This window comes from Choloepus didactylus, chromosome 3 (genome assembly GCF_015220235.1).
Source record: "Choloepus didactylus isolate mChoDid1 chromosome 3, mChoDid1.pri, whole genome shotgun sequence".
NCBI classification, from domain to species: Eukaryota; Metazoa; Chordata; class Mammalia; order Pilosa; family Megalonychidae; genus Choloepus; species Choloepus didactylus.
The window spans coordinates 178078762-178093308 of record NC_051309.1 but is presented as its reverse complement, the minus strand read 5'-3'; the positions used below and the strand labels follow the sequence as shown (position 1 = coordinate 178093308).

The 14547-nt window shown below is 36.9% G+C and overlaps 1 protein-coding gene across 2 annotated transcripts in view; it reads left to right on the top strand.

Annotated features, from left to right (window-relative positions):
* Positions 1-14547, top strand: part of LOC119529992 (E3 ubiquitin-protein ligase MARCHF1) — a 581433-nt gene that overhangs the window by 396406 nt on the left and 170480 nt on the right. For both annotated transcript variants that reach the window (XM_037830956.1, XM_037830955.1), the window contains one exon: positions 6260-6310. In XM_037830956.1, the coding sequence (XP_037686884.1) occupies positions 6260-6310 (51 nt within the window). The remainder of the gene's footprint in view (positions 1-6259; positions 6311-14547) is intronic.

Below are 14547 nucleotides of genomic sequence, written 5' to 3'. Positions count from 1 at the left end.
GTCAGGGAGGGGGGCAGCTCTAACAACCAAATCTCCCTGGTGTTCCTGGAGTTTTAAAGCTGCTGCAATAGTCTAATCCTTCAGTTCAGTCCTGCCACAGTTTATCTCTGCCCCTGACCCACAAGTCCTTGGTATTGGCGTGTGGCCCCTGAGACTTGTGAGTGGGTCCCTCTTCCAGGCCTTGCACCCCCTGGTCCTCTGTTGAGGGATGACTGTACTATGTCACAGGTGAATGCCATCCTCCCAGGGTGGTTCTGGGCTGCCGGTCTGTGTAGGGAGGCTCCCAGTCTGCTGAAATCATGTCTGAATGGGGCTTGTTAATTCCCACTGCTCCACCTTTCCCACTCTGGGACAACCAGCTGAGGGTGCAGGGAAGGCTAATGTCCACGCCCAATTTTGTGGTGTATGCATGTTATTGTAAGCCCTTCCGTCACATTTGGTTGTCTGGGGGAGCTCTGGGCTATGGGGCTGGTGACGGGCAGGAGTGTTTCCTATCAACCAGGATGATGGCTGTGAGCGGACGCCCCCCTTTTCTTGGGAAGTTGTGGTGTTTAGTGAATTTTCTCAGCCACTGGATTATTGCCTTTTGTCGCAGAGCTCTCAGTTCTGCTCTTGTCTTGACCTGCCCAAATTGCAAGTCTTTGAAGCTTTCTGTATTGGGCTTCTTAGAGTAATTGTTTTAGAAAATGAAAAAAGAATTAAAAAAAGAAAAAAAAAAAGGGTCCTCCTGACAGTTCTAATGCGTTATTGAAATGCTAAGATGCAAAGCAATTAGGCCATTAAGGAAAGATCCAGAGGGCAGAGAGATCAGTTTTTCTTCGGGTTTTGCAAATGAGCCTCAGGGCCTGAGCTCTGCCCTTCCCCTTTCTATGTTCACCAAAACTCCAAAAAGCCTCCGCTTTTATTTTTGAGTTTGTCTTGCTGTTTTTTGCTATGCCTATCTCCTCTCTGCTGGGCTGGCTGCTCTCAGATTCTCCGGTGTCTGGTCTCAGTCTATCTATGGTTGGAGTTTGGATCAGTAGAATGAGTTTCCGATAAGAGCTGCCACTGCTTCCTGGCACTGACAGCCCCTCCTCCCACAGGACTGAGCCTGGCAGGGAGGGGCATGGGTCCCCTGGCCGCAAAAACTTACAGATTTTGCTGATCTCAGCAGTTCCACATTTTCATGAGTGTTGTATGAAGTATGCCCAAAGTCATATTGCTCTGCAGTGTCCAGTCCACGCAGTTCCTGGCTTTCTACCTACTTCCCTGGAGGAGTAACCAAAACATACCCCTCACCAATCCACCATCTTGCCCCCTATCCTCCCATAGTTTGCTTTTCATTGCCTCTTTCCTTCTTTCTTTATTTCCTTCTTTCTTCCTTCCTTTCTCTCCACTTCCTCCCCCTCCTCCTTCTCATCCTCCTCCTCTTTTCTTCTGCTTCTTGTACTCTTAATATGTTTGGAATTTCATTTTTGCAGGATGTATTATATGAATTAGGGAAATTAATGTTTCTATACTTAAGAAAAGTGTAAATAAAAATGGAATTAAGTGTTCTTTAAAAGTAAGACCCAACTCAGTTATGAAGTCATTGTGCCTTTATGCCTCTTTAGGGGCATATAACTTTTAGTCGCTTTTCCAGTCTTTTCTATGTTAATTGTCTATTCAACTCTTCCTCTTTTTCTTGGATAATTTCTGGGAATCTTTATTGTGCTAGGATAGCATTCATTTCTTCTAGGTTTTCAAATTTGTTGCAATCATGTTACATGTAACGTTCTTTTATAATGCTTTGAATCTTTTCTTTGTTTTTGGTTATGTCTTCTTTCTCATTTCTTATATATTTTGCTCTTTCTTTTCCTTAATTAGTCTTATAATGAGTTCATCTATTTTGTAATTCATTCCAAATTACATGCCTTAAGAAAATATTTCTTTATCCTTCTAATTCATACCCATTTAATTAGTTTCAGCTTTTATATTTTGTTATTCCTTTTAACTATTCTTTCATTTTTCTTTAATATTGTATTATTTAATAATAGACATTTATTATTATAAATATTATAAATATTTTTATTGGCTCAATATCACAATAAAATGCCTTGTAGAAATCTCTACTTGAAAATTTTAGTTATGGTAATATTTGAGGCCAAATAATTTTTAAATGTTCCATGTACACTAGAAAGAGCAATATGTATTTAATGGATGTGGAAATTTTTATACACATCTATTAAATCAAGTTTTTATCATATTTTTCAATTTATTCCTTGTCTATTTTTGTTTAAAAAATTGTCTCATTTTTTAAAACTTTTATTCATTTTCCAGATAGCAAAATAGTTCTATCTTCTACTTAAAAGTCTACAGATGACCTTCCAAATGACCTCTCTTTTTCTCCCTTCAAATACTCTTGTATTCTACCCTAGAAAAAAAATAAAGGAAAAAAATTACAGAGTAGCATCCTATTAGTGGTCTGCATAAGACTTTCTTATTCTGGTTTCTTTACTCAGGAATGTTTGGTTTTCCTTCAGTTTGCATAAAAAGAAAACCTTCCAAGTTTCCTTACTGCCTCTTCTCATCATTAGGGTAATAAACAGAGCATTTTACATGTAGATACATAGGTATCCCAACATAATTGTGTATTCTTTAGCACAGACCATTCCCTGAGAGTAGAATGCTAAACATATGTTAAAACAGAAATGGTAATGGTTTTCTTAACCAAGTTTAATAATTTCAAATTAGAAAATGAATAATAATAATAATGGCAAATCAAAACTAACAATGTGAGATACTTTATATGAGATACTTTCATATAAAACCACATATTAGAAACTTCCTGATAATTCTAAATTACATTTAGAAAACTAGAAGTCTCTCCCCCTGCATGTTGTGAATGATCTGGAAAGATTTGACTTTACTCCTCGATGATCCCATTCTTTCCATACAAATTTGTCAGGAACACTAGTTAGTTTCAGCTTTTATTGACCTACAAGGTCACTGTAACTTGGGTATCAATAAGTGACACTAGATTCTTGAGACAGCTGCTAGTTAATTTAAGGTGAAAAGACATAAATTGATTTTAATAAGGTATGACAACCATATTTGACTAATCGGCAAAGAAGAATATATCACAGCAATAGTAATGGGACAAGCCACCCAATTAATTATTAGCAAATTGGTGGACAGATTGCTTTGGAGGTTTTCCAGGACAAAGAGCACTCTGGTGCTTTGCCTCAAAGTCAAGACAGACCAAAGTTCCTTAATTCCCTTGGATGGAGAAAAACTTGATTTTTCATCCTTAGATTTTATATGGCAGAATCTACTCCACTATATTGGCACAATTTCAAGATAGAGAAGCTAAGATGCTTGTGTCAAAATTATGAGTCTACTCCTGGAGCAGCCTTGCAGCAGCCCCACAAGGCAGCAAATGAGCACAAGACCTCAGAAAGGCAACTGCACACCTGTAAGAGCTGAGGATCTATCAGGACCCAGCCTGCCTTTGGGTTCACCATGGTAGCCACGGACACCCCCACATACACACTGTGAGCCTTGAGGCATGCTGAGTCTATGCTGGAAGAATCACCCAGTCTACATTCCTTGTATCATGTTATTGCCCCACATTATTCTCTCTCTCAGTTTTCTGACTTTTAAGGGTAAATGGCAATATATATATATATATATATATATATATATATATATATATATATATATTACTTTATCTAAGGGCTGAGTCTACTGTAGACATATCACTGCCAGACCTAATATGGCTGGATTCATATTTTCCTTTCATTAAAAGCTGAAGGCTTTTTTCTAAAAAAAAAAATTGTGAGTCTGGTAACCTGGGTTGATCACCATGATTTTTGAGGAAGCACTTTCGGTGTTTCCTCTCTTAGTGAATAGTAATGGAAATGCTTCAATACTGCAATCCACAGAGAGTTTTCATTTATAACTCATCTGATTCTTACAACAATCCCCAAGATATTACTCTCCCCCATTCTACTAGAAGTCCAGGAATGTCAAACAGTATACTCCTGCCAGTGTTAATGCACTACCATGCATCTGATTGCAAATCATCTCTCTGTGCCCCAGCACTGCCAGCATAGCAATAATAGATGCCACTCTGCTTCCACATGTAAACTCATTATCTGATCTATTTGCTTCTTCCACGCTCTGGAATAGAAATAATAGAGAACTTAGTCGTGGCAAAAAAAAAAAAAAAAAAAAAAAAAAAATTAACCTTGCCTAAGTTAATTTATTTATTTGAATATCTGACCTTGTATTAGGAGAAAATAGAACCCATGGATTTCAAGTTAGATCAGTAGAGGGATTAAGTACACCAGGCAGAGGCTTCCTGGCCACCAGAGTGGGGGAGGCTGTTGCAGACTATGGGGAACATCTGTTTTGCAGACTCTGTACTGACCTCATTCACAGTTGTGGAGGGAAACTGACCCTGCTTGTTTTACCTAAAATCACCGCAAACTCTTATGTGGTTTGAAGTAAAAAGAAATAATCTGATGCCAAATTAAATTTCCTACAGTGCTTCTTGGTTTCTGCTGCTTTTTACCTAAAATCACCGCAAACTCTTATGTGGTTTGAAGTAAAAAGAAATAATCTGATGCCAAATTAAATTTCCTACAGTGCTTCTTGGTTTCTGCTGCAGCATCTTTCAAAACTAGTTCTTTAATCATGTTCCCAAACACCATGTAAATAAAGAAAGCATAACAAAACAGCCACTACAACAAAACTGCCCCCAAAGCTTATTACATTATGTGGCTTATTTAACTCTGTTCTACACAAATAATGTGTCAAAATCCTGAATTTCACTAAGCAGGGAAGATCGACTTGTTTGCTAGTCTCTAGAAGAGGAGTTGAGATGTCAGTAGGAAAGTACCTCTCTCCATCACCAGATGAAGCTAATCAGGGGAAAATGTCTTCCCGTAGCATAGACATTAATCTCCAGCTGGATCATGGGCCGTTATATGGTGTAATTAATTGCATAGTTGTGACTGATCTTGTTCTGTAATAACATGCTCCACAGTGACATCAGTGGATGTATTAGATGGATGTTGCATGTAAAGGAAAAACCACTGCTCAGCTCGAATATGTACATGCTCGTGCATGGCACCGTGATGGTTTGCAGTGAATGTAGCTACCGTTTTTCCACAATAACACATTTGCTGTATCCCCTCATCACCATGTTTCCAAATCCATCTCAATTGTCTTCAGGGGACAATTTCAGACCCACAGGTTTTTATAACAACTTATTTCTCAAAATTGATCTCTTTATCAAGATGCACTGCAGTTGTCTCCTCAGATCCATTATGGGGCTGATTCCAGATGTCCAGAAAGAGAAAATCCTTATACTTGTAAAGTATTTCAGTGGCAATGTAATTCAGGTCATTCACAAAATTTTGAGACTTTCCAGAAAGGATTCTCCCAACATTTTATCTGCAGAAGAGAGAGGTGTACTGTGATCTCTTCCTGAACATAAGGCACATAATGATAGTAAATTCAAATTTACTAGTCAGGTATCCACTAGCAAATAATTGGCAGTGTGGAGAGAGCAACCAGAATGAATCAGTTATCGAAAGGCTCCAGGGCTGGCCCTGGCTTGGACACTAACCTTTTGATTGCCAGAAACAGAATGACTCTGACCTTCAAAAGAGCAAGCTCAACTCTTTAAGGTCCCTTTCTAATCTAAAATTGCATGACTTTGTAAAAATTATCTATTCCAAAGCTGTTTTCATGTTTCTACTAAATTGGAAATTCTTTAAGAGGCAAGAACTAAGTTTATGAATTGTTAAGATATATAATTTTAAAAGTATATAAAATAACAGAAAAAATAAATAAAATGTATTTTGGAAGAAAATGAGTTAGGTATATGTACCAAATACTTGGGATGGAATACTCTTGGACATTTAGAGCCAGAATTTGCTCATAATTCATGGTAGCAAAAGCAGAAAAGGAAATAATGGGCTATGTTCTTACTGTATAATTTTATTTTTAAAGGAATTGTATCCATTTTTCTGGAGAAATAAGCATTTCTTTGAAATAAGTACTAGGAGACAGATAAATACCCAGATGTTAATTGAAACATTTTCAAAAGGACACTGACAGATATTAGAGAAAAGTTTGATATGAAAAAGACCATCCTGTGAAAGCAATTGTGTCCAGCAGCAAAAACGATATAGAGAGCGTTCATGAGTTCTGTCTGTGTTGTACTTTCTTTTCCCAGAGGTAAACCGTGTGTGTCATACTTTAAATCGGTGCTTCTAATTTTATTTTTCAGAATGAGAAATCCCCAGGACGCTCTGCAAGTCGATCGAGTAACATTTCAAAAGTAGGTCAAATATATTAAAATATATTCATTCTCTTAATTGTTTATTGAGTCCCATATTTAATGAGCTCAAGTAAATATTTTATAATGTTTAACCTATAATTATTATCTATAAGCAATATACAAATGTAGGTAGTTTTACCTATTTCAAGATTTTTCTGTGATAAAAAGTGCTTTTACACAATAAAAAGGTTTAAGATATATTTTTCCTCTCCAGTATTATACCCGGAAGATAATTTGCTATTTTCAGAGTGCAATGCAAAGTGTCATTTTTTACTTTCATTTCAAACATCATAGAGCCACCACATATCTGAGTTGGAAATACATCAACATTCATACAGTTCCTATGATTTCACTTTTTCAGGAGTTTAGGCCCAACTCGGCTGGAATTTAACTATTCATCTTACCAGGACAGGCTTTTAAAATCAATTTAATAAAGATATTAGTTTGGTTGTATTTACATTATACAGTCTGTGGATAAAAAAACAAATACTCCCCAGACTGTCTATAAAACTAAGCAAATTGCCAGAGTTATGGAAAAGTTATGGCTTGGAATTGATACTCTTAGATTTCAATTATACCTAGAAAATAAAAATGGTCTCACTACCAAAAATTAAGAGGTATTCCCTAAAAAGAGACATCTTTTATGTACAGACATGGGGTTTGGGGACTAAAGTCATTTAGAACCATTTGTCAAAATGGGAAATTATGACTTTCAAAAATATAATTAGGACCAACATGGATTTATCATCAATAAAACTGCAATTTCAGGACCCCTCACTTGCCAGGACCTGTCCAAGGCTCTGGACCTAATTTTGTAACCTTATTTTTGTATTATTTTCCTTGAAGAAGTTCCCAAAAGAGTAATAAGCTTTAGGCACTACAGTACTTGCTTCCACTTCCAACTTAGGGAGTGTTTGTTTTGTTGGTTTTGTTTTCAGAGACAAAGAACTTTCTTTGTTCCTCGTAGCAAAATAGCCATAGCCAGAGTATCAGCATTTTCTTATGCTGATTTCCCAAGCTCAGTTCTTGAGGAACAGTGCCAAGATGGCTAGGTGACACCTGCACATACAGTAGGTTGGCTTATGGGAGAGGAACCCTGAGTATAAGGAACCCTAACGTTTTATAGTGAACAGAAAGCATGCATTCCCATTGCTCCAGGGGGTCCATATCTCTGTCTTCCAAGATAGAAAAAAAAAAAAAAAAAAAAGATATTTCAAGGCTAAACTATTGAAAAGATAGTCCAGAGCAAAAGCAGTCAGTGCTCTGCTTGCAAGATACTCAGAGATTCAAGAGACGCATGGAGAGTTATATGTCAGTATTTGGTACTGAATACTTCATACTCAACTCCAGGTACCTCCACTGGGATTTCAGAGGCAATGTTTCCTAGTCGTTCAAGGTAGTTACTCAGGAGAGAGTGAATCTGAGTTTAAGTTGCTGCTCTTACTTCCTATTTATGTGACCCTGAGACATTCACTTAAACGCCTTGCGACATAGTTGCCTCCTTGTGATCTGAGGATGATAATAATGGCAGCCACCTTAAGGAGATTTTCTTTAGTTGTTAAAAATTAAAACAATGCCTTTCAAATGTCTGTCATCCCAGACACACCATGAAGAGCCTTGCCAACAGTTGGAGAACAATGGCTTCATTCTGAATCTGAGCATTAATATTGAATAAATAGCAGCCTAGAAACTTATAAATAGTACTGACAATTCCTTTGTCATACCAATATTATCTTCATGATCCAGGGGTGAAATTATTTCAACATTTCAGCTGTTTGAGTTTGATATCAAAATGCAGCCTGTTTATAGCTTTTTGCCTTTTAATTAATTCTCTAAGAACTAGGAAAATCAGAGGTGTAGTTTTTCTTCTATGAGCTCTTCTTCTAGTTTCTGATATGTATTAATTGTATCCCCATGTGAGAGACAACTAATTATAAAAATTCATTCTATTCAAGAGAAATGAAAAGCACTCTCCTAAATCAGTCATTTTAATTGTACAAAGGTAAAAATCCAACTGATAAACACCCTTAGAGATAAACAGATTCCAGAGAGCTTAAGTTTACTGTATTTAACCCAACATAACTTTGCTTTTATTTATGTCCAGAATGACAACCACAAATGCTAAACACCTTTTTGAGTCCTCACTACTCTTTCATAAATCCATAGGTGATAAACCCTATACTAATCCCATAGAACATACCAAGTCTGAAAGGTCAAACTCTAGTAAAAATCAAGTCTTTAAACTTTTAGTGTTGGAGAAGAAAAAAAGTTGAACAGTAATGTTGTTTTCTTTAATTTTGCCAAAATAAATTGTTTTTATGTCAAAAAAAAAAAAGGGTTGTGAACTTTTCAAGGATAAGGAGGAAGTAAATTGGAGTGGTTAAGAGCATGGATAGCTGCTTCCTGAGAATCCTCATGTGTAAAAGGGAATAGCAGTACCTAACTCTTGGAATGGTGCTTAGAACAGTGTCTGGCACTCTGTAGGTATCAGCTATTCTACTACAGGGCCTCTTAATATTTAATATCTTAATATTTATATCACAGTGACAACACCAAATAAGTGCTCAATAAATATTCTTGGAAAATGTGAATCTGAAACATACATGCATTGTTTTATTAGTGGAATAAAAATAAATAAGAGATGACAGGATTAATTAAAATGCTAATGATATGATATAATGTTAGTGGGAAAAATTACTGAATATTCCTACTTTCTTGAAAATATCATTTATATTGAGCAATGATAAGTAATATTAGAACAATAACAGTGTTACTCATTGTGGATGTTTGTGCCATTTTATCTGGTTTGTGCCATTCCCTTTCCCATGATATAGGAAAATTACAGATAGTATAAAGGACTCAGTCCAGGATAGGGTGGCAGAATGGCCCTCCATAGTGTAAAGTCTGCTTTCCTTCATCATCAGTATGTGTGGAATGTCTACTACATACCAGATATCTTGTTCCATACTGGGAATGATGGAGTAAAGAAAATATTCCTACATAGCTCTCAGCAAGTTTCCAGTCAGGAATTTGAGATAGGAAGGGTATACAAATGAAATGGAATTGTATAACCCTCTGTACAGAAAAGAGTTAACATAGTAGGCCTGAGATTCCTATCTTTAGAAAAGCCTGCTTGCAAGGTTGGCCATTGGCAGACATCTGGGAACTTAGATTTCAGGAGTGTTTTCACCACTTTAACTGATAAGAAAGTCTCACTGTGTCTAAACTATTTGTACAAACCATATGGTTTATCTTAAATGCCTGCTTTCCTTCTGAGAGTCTGGAATTCTGGTACATGCTAGGCAGGGGGTGCCTACATGACCAGCCCCCAATAAAAATCCTAGAGACTGAGCCTCTAATGAACTTCCCTAATAGACAACATGTCATGTGTTTTGTTCCAACTCATTGTTGGAAGAGTTAAGCATATCCCATGTGGCTACTGGAAGTGAACTCTTGGAAGTTTATGTGTAGTTTCCCCTGGACTTCACCCATGCACCTTTTCCTTTGCTGATTTTTTTTTTTTTAATCCTTTCACTGTAATAAATCATAGTCATGAGTATGACTATATGTTGAGTCCTATAATTATTCCCAGTAAATCACTCAATCTGGGTGTGGTTTGGGGGTCCCATGACACACTACCCCCCAAAAAAGCAGTATAAGACAAAATGCCATGGATTTCAGAGGGTGACCACTTCAATTTGGTGGGGACAGGACAGCATCAGAAAAAGTTTTTTTGAAGAGTAGTATGTAAACTGAGACTTGAAAATGGGTGTGACTTGATCAACTGTTGGATGTCTTTTAAAAAGTATAAATACTAGGCATGGAAGGTAGAAAACATGGATTTTTAAGGAGGAAGGTACATCATATAATTTCTTAGGGGCCTTTGAGTTAGGGATACTTTGAATAATAGAATACCTTCTCTTTAGTTTAATGTTATCTGGATTGGAAACAAAAAGATGGATTAAGAACCCATCAAAGGTCTTTAAGACTTTTGTTTAGTGAATACATATGAAACAGAACAGTATTATTTTTGCTCTTCAGGATGGTACATTATTAACACAATTTTGCTCTTGTGAATATGAAATATCTGAACATAGAATTAATATAAATATTGAATTGTCAGTGAACATTAAAAATTGCCCCCTTTAGTTTTTACCTTCAGTGTATATCTTTGAACCATAAATTATTCACCTGCCATATACTTTGAGTTTTCTGGTCATTACAACTTTACAAAGATTTCGTTGTTTTATATTTCTAGTTTGTTTTATTCTATTTAAGGCAGTTCAACATATGACTTCCTTTTTTGCATTTTATTCTAACAAAGTTGGTGTGCCTTGACCATGTTACAGTTGATGCAAAAACTACAGAGAAGTTATACAGGTTTAAAACAATCTATGTGAGATTCTCAAAATACCTTGATCATGGACTAGGAAGGATTCATTTATCTATCTCGTAACGCTTTTGAACAAACTGCTTTTGATATTGGTGCTTTCTGTTGCTTTTTAAAATTCATGTGGCTCACAAATAAATTCTTCAAGATGCATAGCTAGCCAAATTTGGCCTTTCTTTTATTTCTTCTAGGTGAAGTATTGTTACATTCAACTAGAAACAGTATATAAAATATTTCACAAGAAAGGTTTCCAAAAGCATCTTGTCAAGAAGAAAGCCTTGTACTTTCAATCCAAATCAACACTTAGAATTTTCTTTCAATAAAACTCTTCCTGCTTTTTGGTCTATGCAGAAACCAGCTCACAATAGCTAATCTATTTATGAAAATAAATTCAAAAATCAAAATGATATTTCAGTCAGTTTCCATCATTTCCTATTATATTCCCTAGACTTCATTTACTTGACAAAGGTTCATCTAAATTGTTCTAAATTTGTTCAGTCAGTTTCTACCTAGAAATGTACATAATGTTAAGGGAAAGAGGGTATGTAGTTTACAAAATATTATTCCTAAAACAGTCTCTTTTCTTGTCTTTGTACCCTAGTTCATTCTGCAAAAATGGAGTTGCATGATATACTCAATACAATTTTTGAGGATGTGCTATGTCAAAGATATTACATGTATCATGGCATTTTAGATAGTTGTTTCTTTTGATCAACTACATACTTTAATTTCACTTCCTTAAATCTTTATCACTTCATATTTTGCCAGATTTGCCTTTAAGATTCCAAAGTACTTTCTAGCAAGGTCAAGGTGAAAGTATTCCCAAAATGTGTAATGTATTGAGATTGCTTTCATGTGAACCTGAGCCAAGCATCTGCATCTCTGAACAGGTGTTTAATGTTCTGATTTGTTGAGAGATCCATCTTGGTTTACTTATACAAGGAACAATAAATCAGCCATACCCACAGACTATATAACTCTGGAGGATAAGTTTGATAGGTTAATAAAATAAAGTGGGATGTACAATTAGGAAAAAACTGGAAATAAGATGAATTAATTTGAGAACCATTATAAAGCCTGAGTAAAGGTCTGTCCTGAAACAAAGCTGAGTAAATGGGTACAAATTTAGATGGATTAGGAAATGTGGTGATAGAAGATTGAGAATTTCTGAAGCTTCCTAATGTCCTGAGGCTTTATCTTTATATACATTTACCCCTTACATGATCTTATCTAGCCTCATGGCTTTATATATAATTAATAGACTGACAACTCTCAAATAGATATCTCCAGGCCAGGCATTTCCAAGGAATTCCACACTCAAATATCCTACTCTTATTTGCCACAGAAATGCATAATAAGAATCTGCCTTATGTCAGTTTCCCCAGAAGCAGATCCTGAGATCTTTTGCAATGATTTTGCCATGGAAGTTCTCCCACAAGAGTTCATTAAAGGAGTGGGAGAAGCAGGACGGGGAAGGGGAAAAAGTCAAGAAAAGAGTGCAGGGGATTGCTGTAATGTAAAATATACTCCAGATTATCCCAATTTAAGCAAAGGAGCAGGGCTTTCATGCTCCCATACCAGCCATTCATTGGTTCAGGGTCAGTCAGGGAAAGGAAAGCTTCCAGGCACTTTGACTCTCATTACACGCAGGTAAAGCTGTCCAAGAAGGCAAAGGGCAGTTTTCCAAGAAGACTCATCATTCCAAGAATTTAGAAACAAAGGCACACAGAAGCTGAGGGAGGCATGTCCTGAAATAGTGAAAGAGACCAGAAAGAGTTTTCATGGAACACTGATAGCATCTTCTGAGGTCCAGCCTTTATGCTACTCAGAACATTTCATCTCTCATATGAACTCATTCTATCCTGTCATGGTTTCTTAAACATAATGATCAGTCACAATTTCTGAGGAAAACTTGAAAGACATAGAGTAGTAGAACAAGTTCTTGCTACCACAGCTGTGAAAGAAGTGGCTGATTCATCATCTCCCACTTCTACCACACATTCTAAATTCCCTGCCCTCTTTATTAGCACTTCTGTTAGTCCAAGTGGCCAGCTGGTGAGGCATCTCTGACTATCAATTCTAGTTGCCATGCCCTTAACAGGATGTGGTTGCTTAATCACCTATTTGAAGTCATACTTGGGTGTGGGTAAATGAAAAGTTGCTTCATTGGGTCCCTCAAGTTTCAAAATATTTCTTGTTGCCCCGTTTTGTAACAGCAACCCCAACACCTCCTAATAGGCAAGTCGTATTGTTCAATGAATTGCTGCTCTGTCTGCCTGAAAATATAACTTGTGATACCAAGCTCATGAGGAAAAGTTCCAGTCATGGGCAGCTGAGGTCCATGGTCAGGTCTTCAGTCTTTCTAGGGCCAAGTGGTGTGCCAGGAGCTGCTTTCCAAACTGGGAATAGAGCTCTGTAGCAATCCATTCAGGGCTTGCCAGAGAGTCTATATTGCATTCTTATCCACCATGACACCTCTATTATGGCTCTGGCATCACAACTGCTTATAATGCAGCCTGAAACTGCGGCAGAACCTTCTCTTGTTCTAGGACCCACTCAAAATTGGCAGCTCTCTGAGCCATCTGATAAATAGGTGTGTGTATCATTCCAAAGTGTAGTTTGTGTTGCCTCTAAAACCCAAAGAGTACTAAAAAGCACTCTGCATTTTTCTTAATTGTAAGGTATGAAGCAAAATGTGTCCTTCCCTTTGGAGGGAATGTACTGGGCATGCACCAGACAACCAGACCCCTAAAAATTTCACTGATGTATCCAGCTCTTGAATGTGTAGTTTTCTCCTACCCTCCAAAGCACTCATGTACTAATAAGTCATTCAGAATATGGTCCTTAGATCTGATTAACATACCATCAAACTAATATGATGTTTGACAACTGCCAAACAACCAAGATCACCTCCAGTCTATACTGTGATATACCCCTGGGGCAGGAGCATAAATGTATACTGATGTCCATGCTAAGTGAATGCAAACTGCTTTTGAGCCTCATTTATGATGAGTATTGAAAAGAATATATTACTAGATCAATAGCCTCATACCACATGTCAGAAATTGGGTTAATCTATCCTAGTAAAGATACCATATCCAGAACATCAGCAGCGATTAGAGCTACTTCTTGGTTTTGTTTGCTGTAGTCTCCTGTCATTTACCAGAGCCATGAGGTTCCTGTAGGCAACAGACTGAGAAATTAAAAGATGGTAAGATGGAACTGACTATCCTTATATCCTTTTAAGTCTATTTTTCACAAAATAGCCAAAATGATCCTTTTCAAATGTAAATCAGATAGCGTCCTGCTGCTGTTTAAACTCTCCAGTGGTTTCCTGTATTACTAAGAGTAAAGCATAAATCCTTGCATTGGCCAGTAAGCCATAATCTGGCTCTGCACTATCTCTCTAATTGTATTTCTTATCACTCTTCCCCTCAGTCACTTGCTCCAACACACAGATCTCTTGCTGTTCCTCCCACATGGGCTTTTGCTTCAAGGCATTTGCCCTCCACGTTTCTGTTGCCCAGAATGTCCATCCCCTAGATATCCGCAGGACAGGCTTCCTCGTGTTTTTTACATTTCTACTCGAATATCTCCTTACCAGCGAGGACCTATCTCCTTTCCAATTTATGTTTTCTCAAGATTTTATAATATATGCAATATTATGTATGTTCTTGTTTGTTTAATTTAAGCTCTATGAGGGCAGTGACTTTCATTGTTCAGTGCTGTTCCTCAGCACCTAGAAAAGTGACTGGGAAGCAGGATGCACTCAATTAATATTTGTTGAATGAATGAATAGAGCCTGTTTCATTTTGTTAGCCTATAGAATATATGTCATTAACATGGG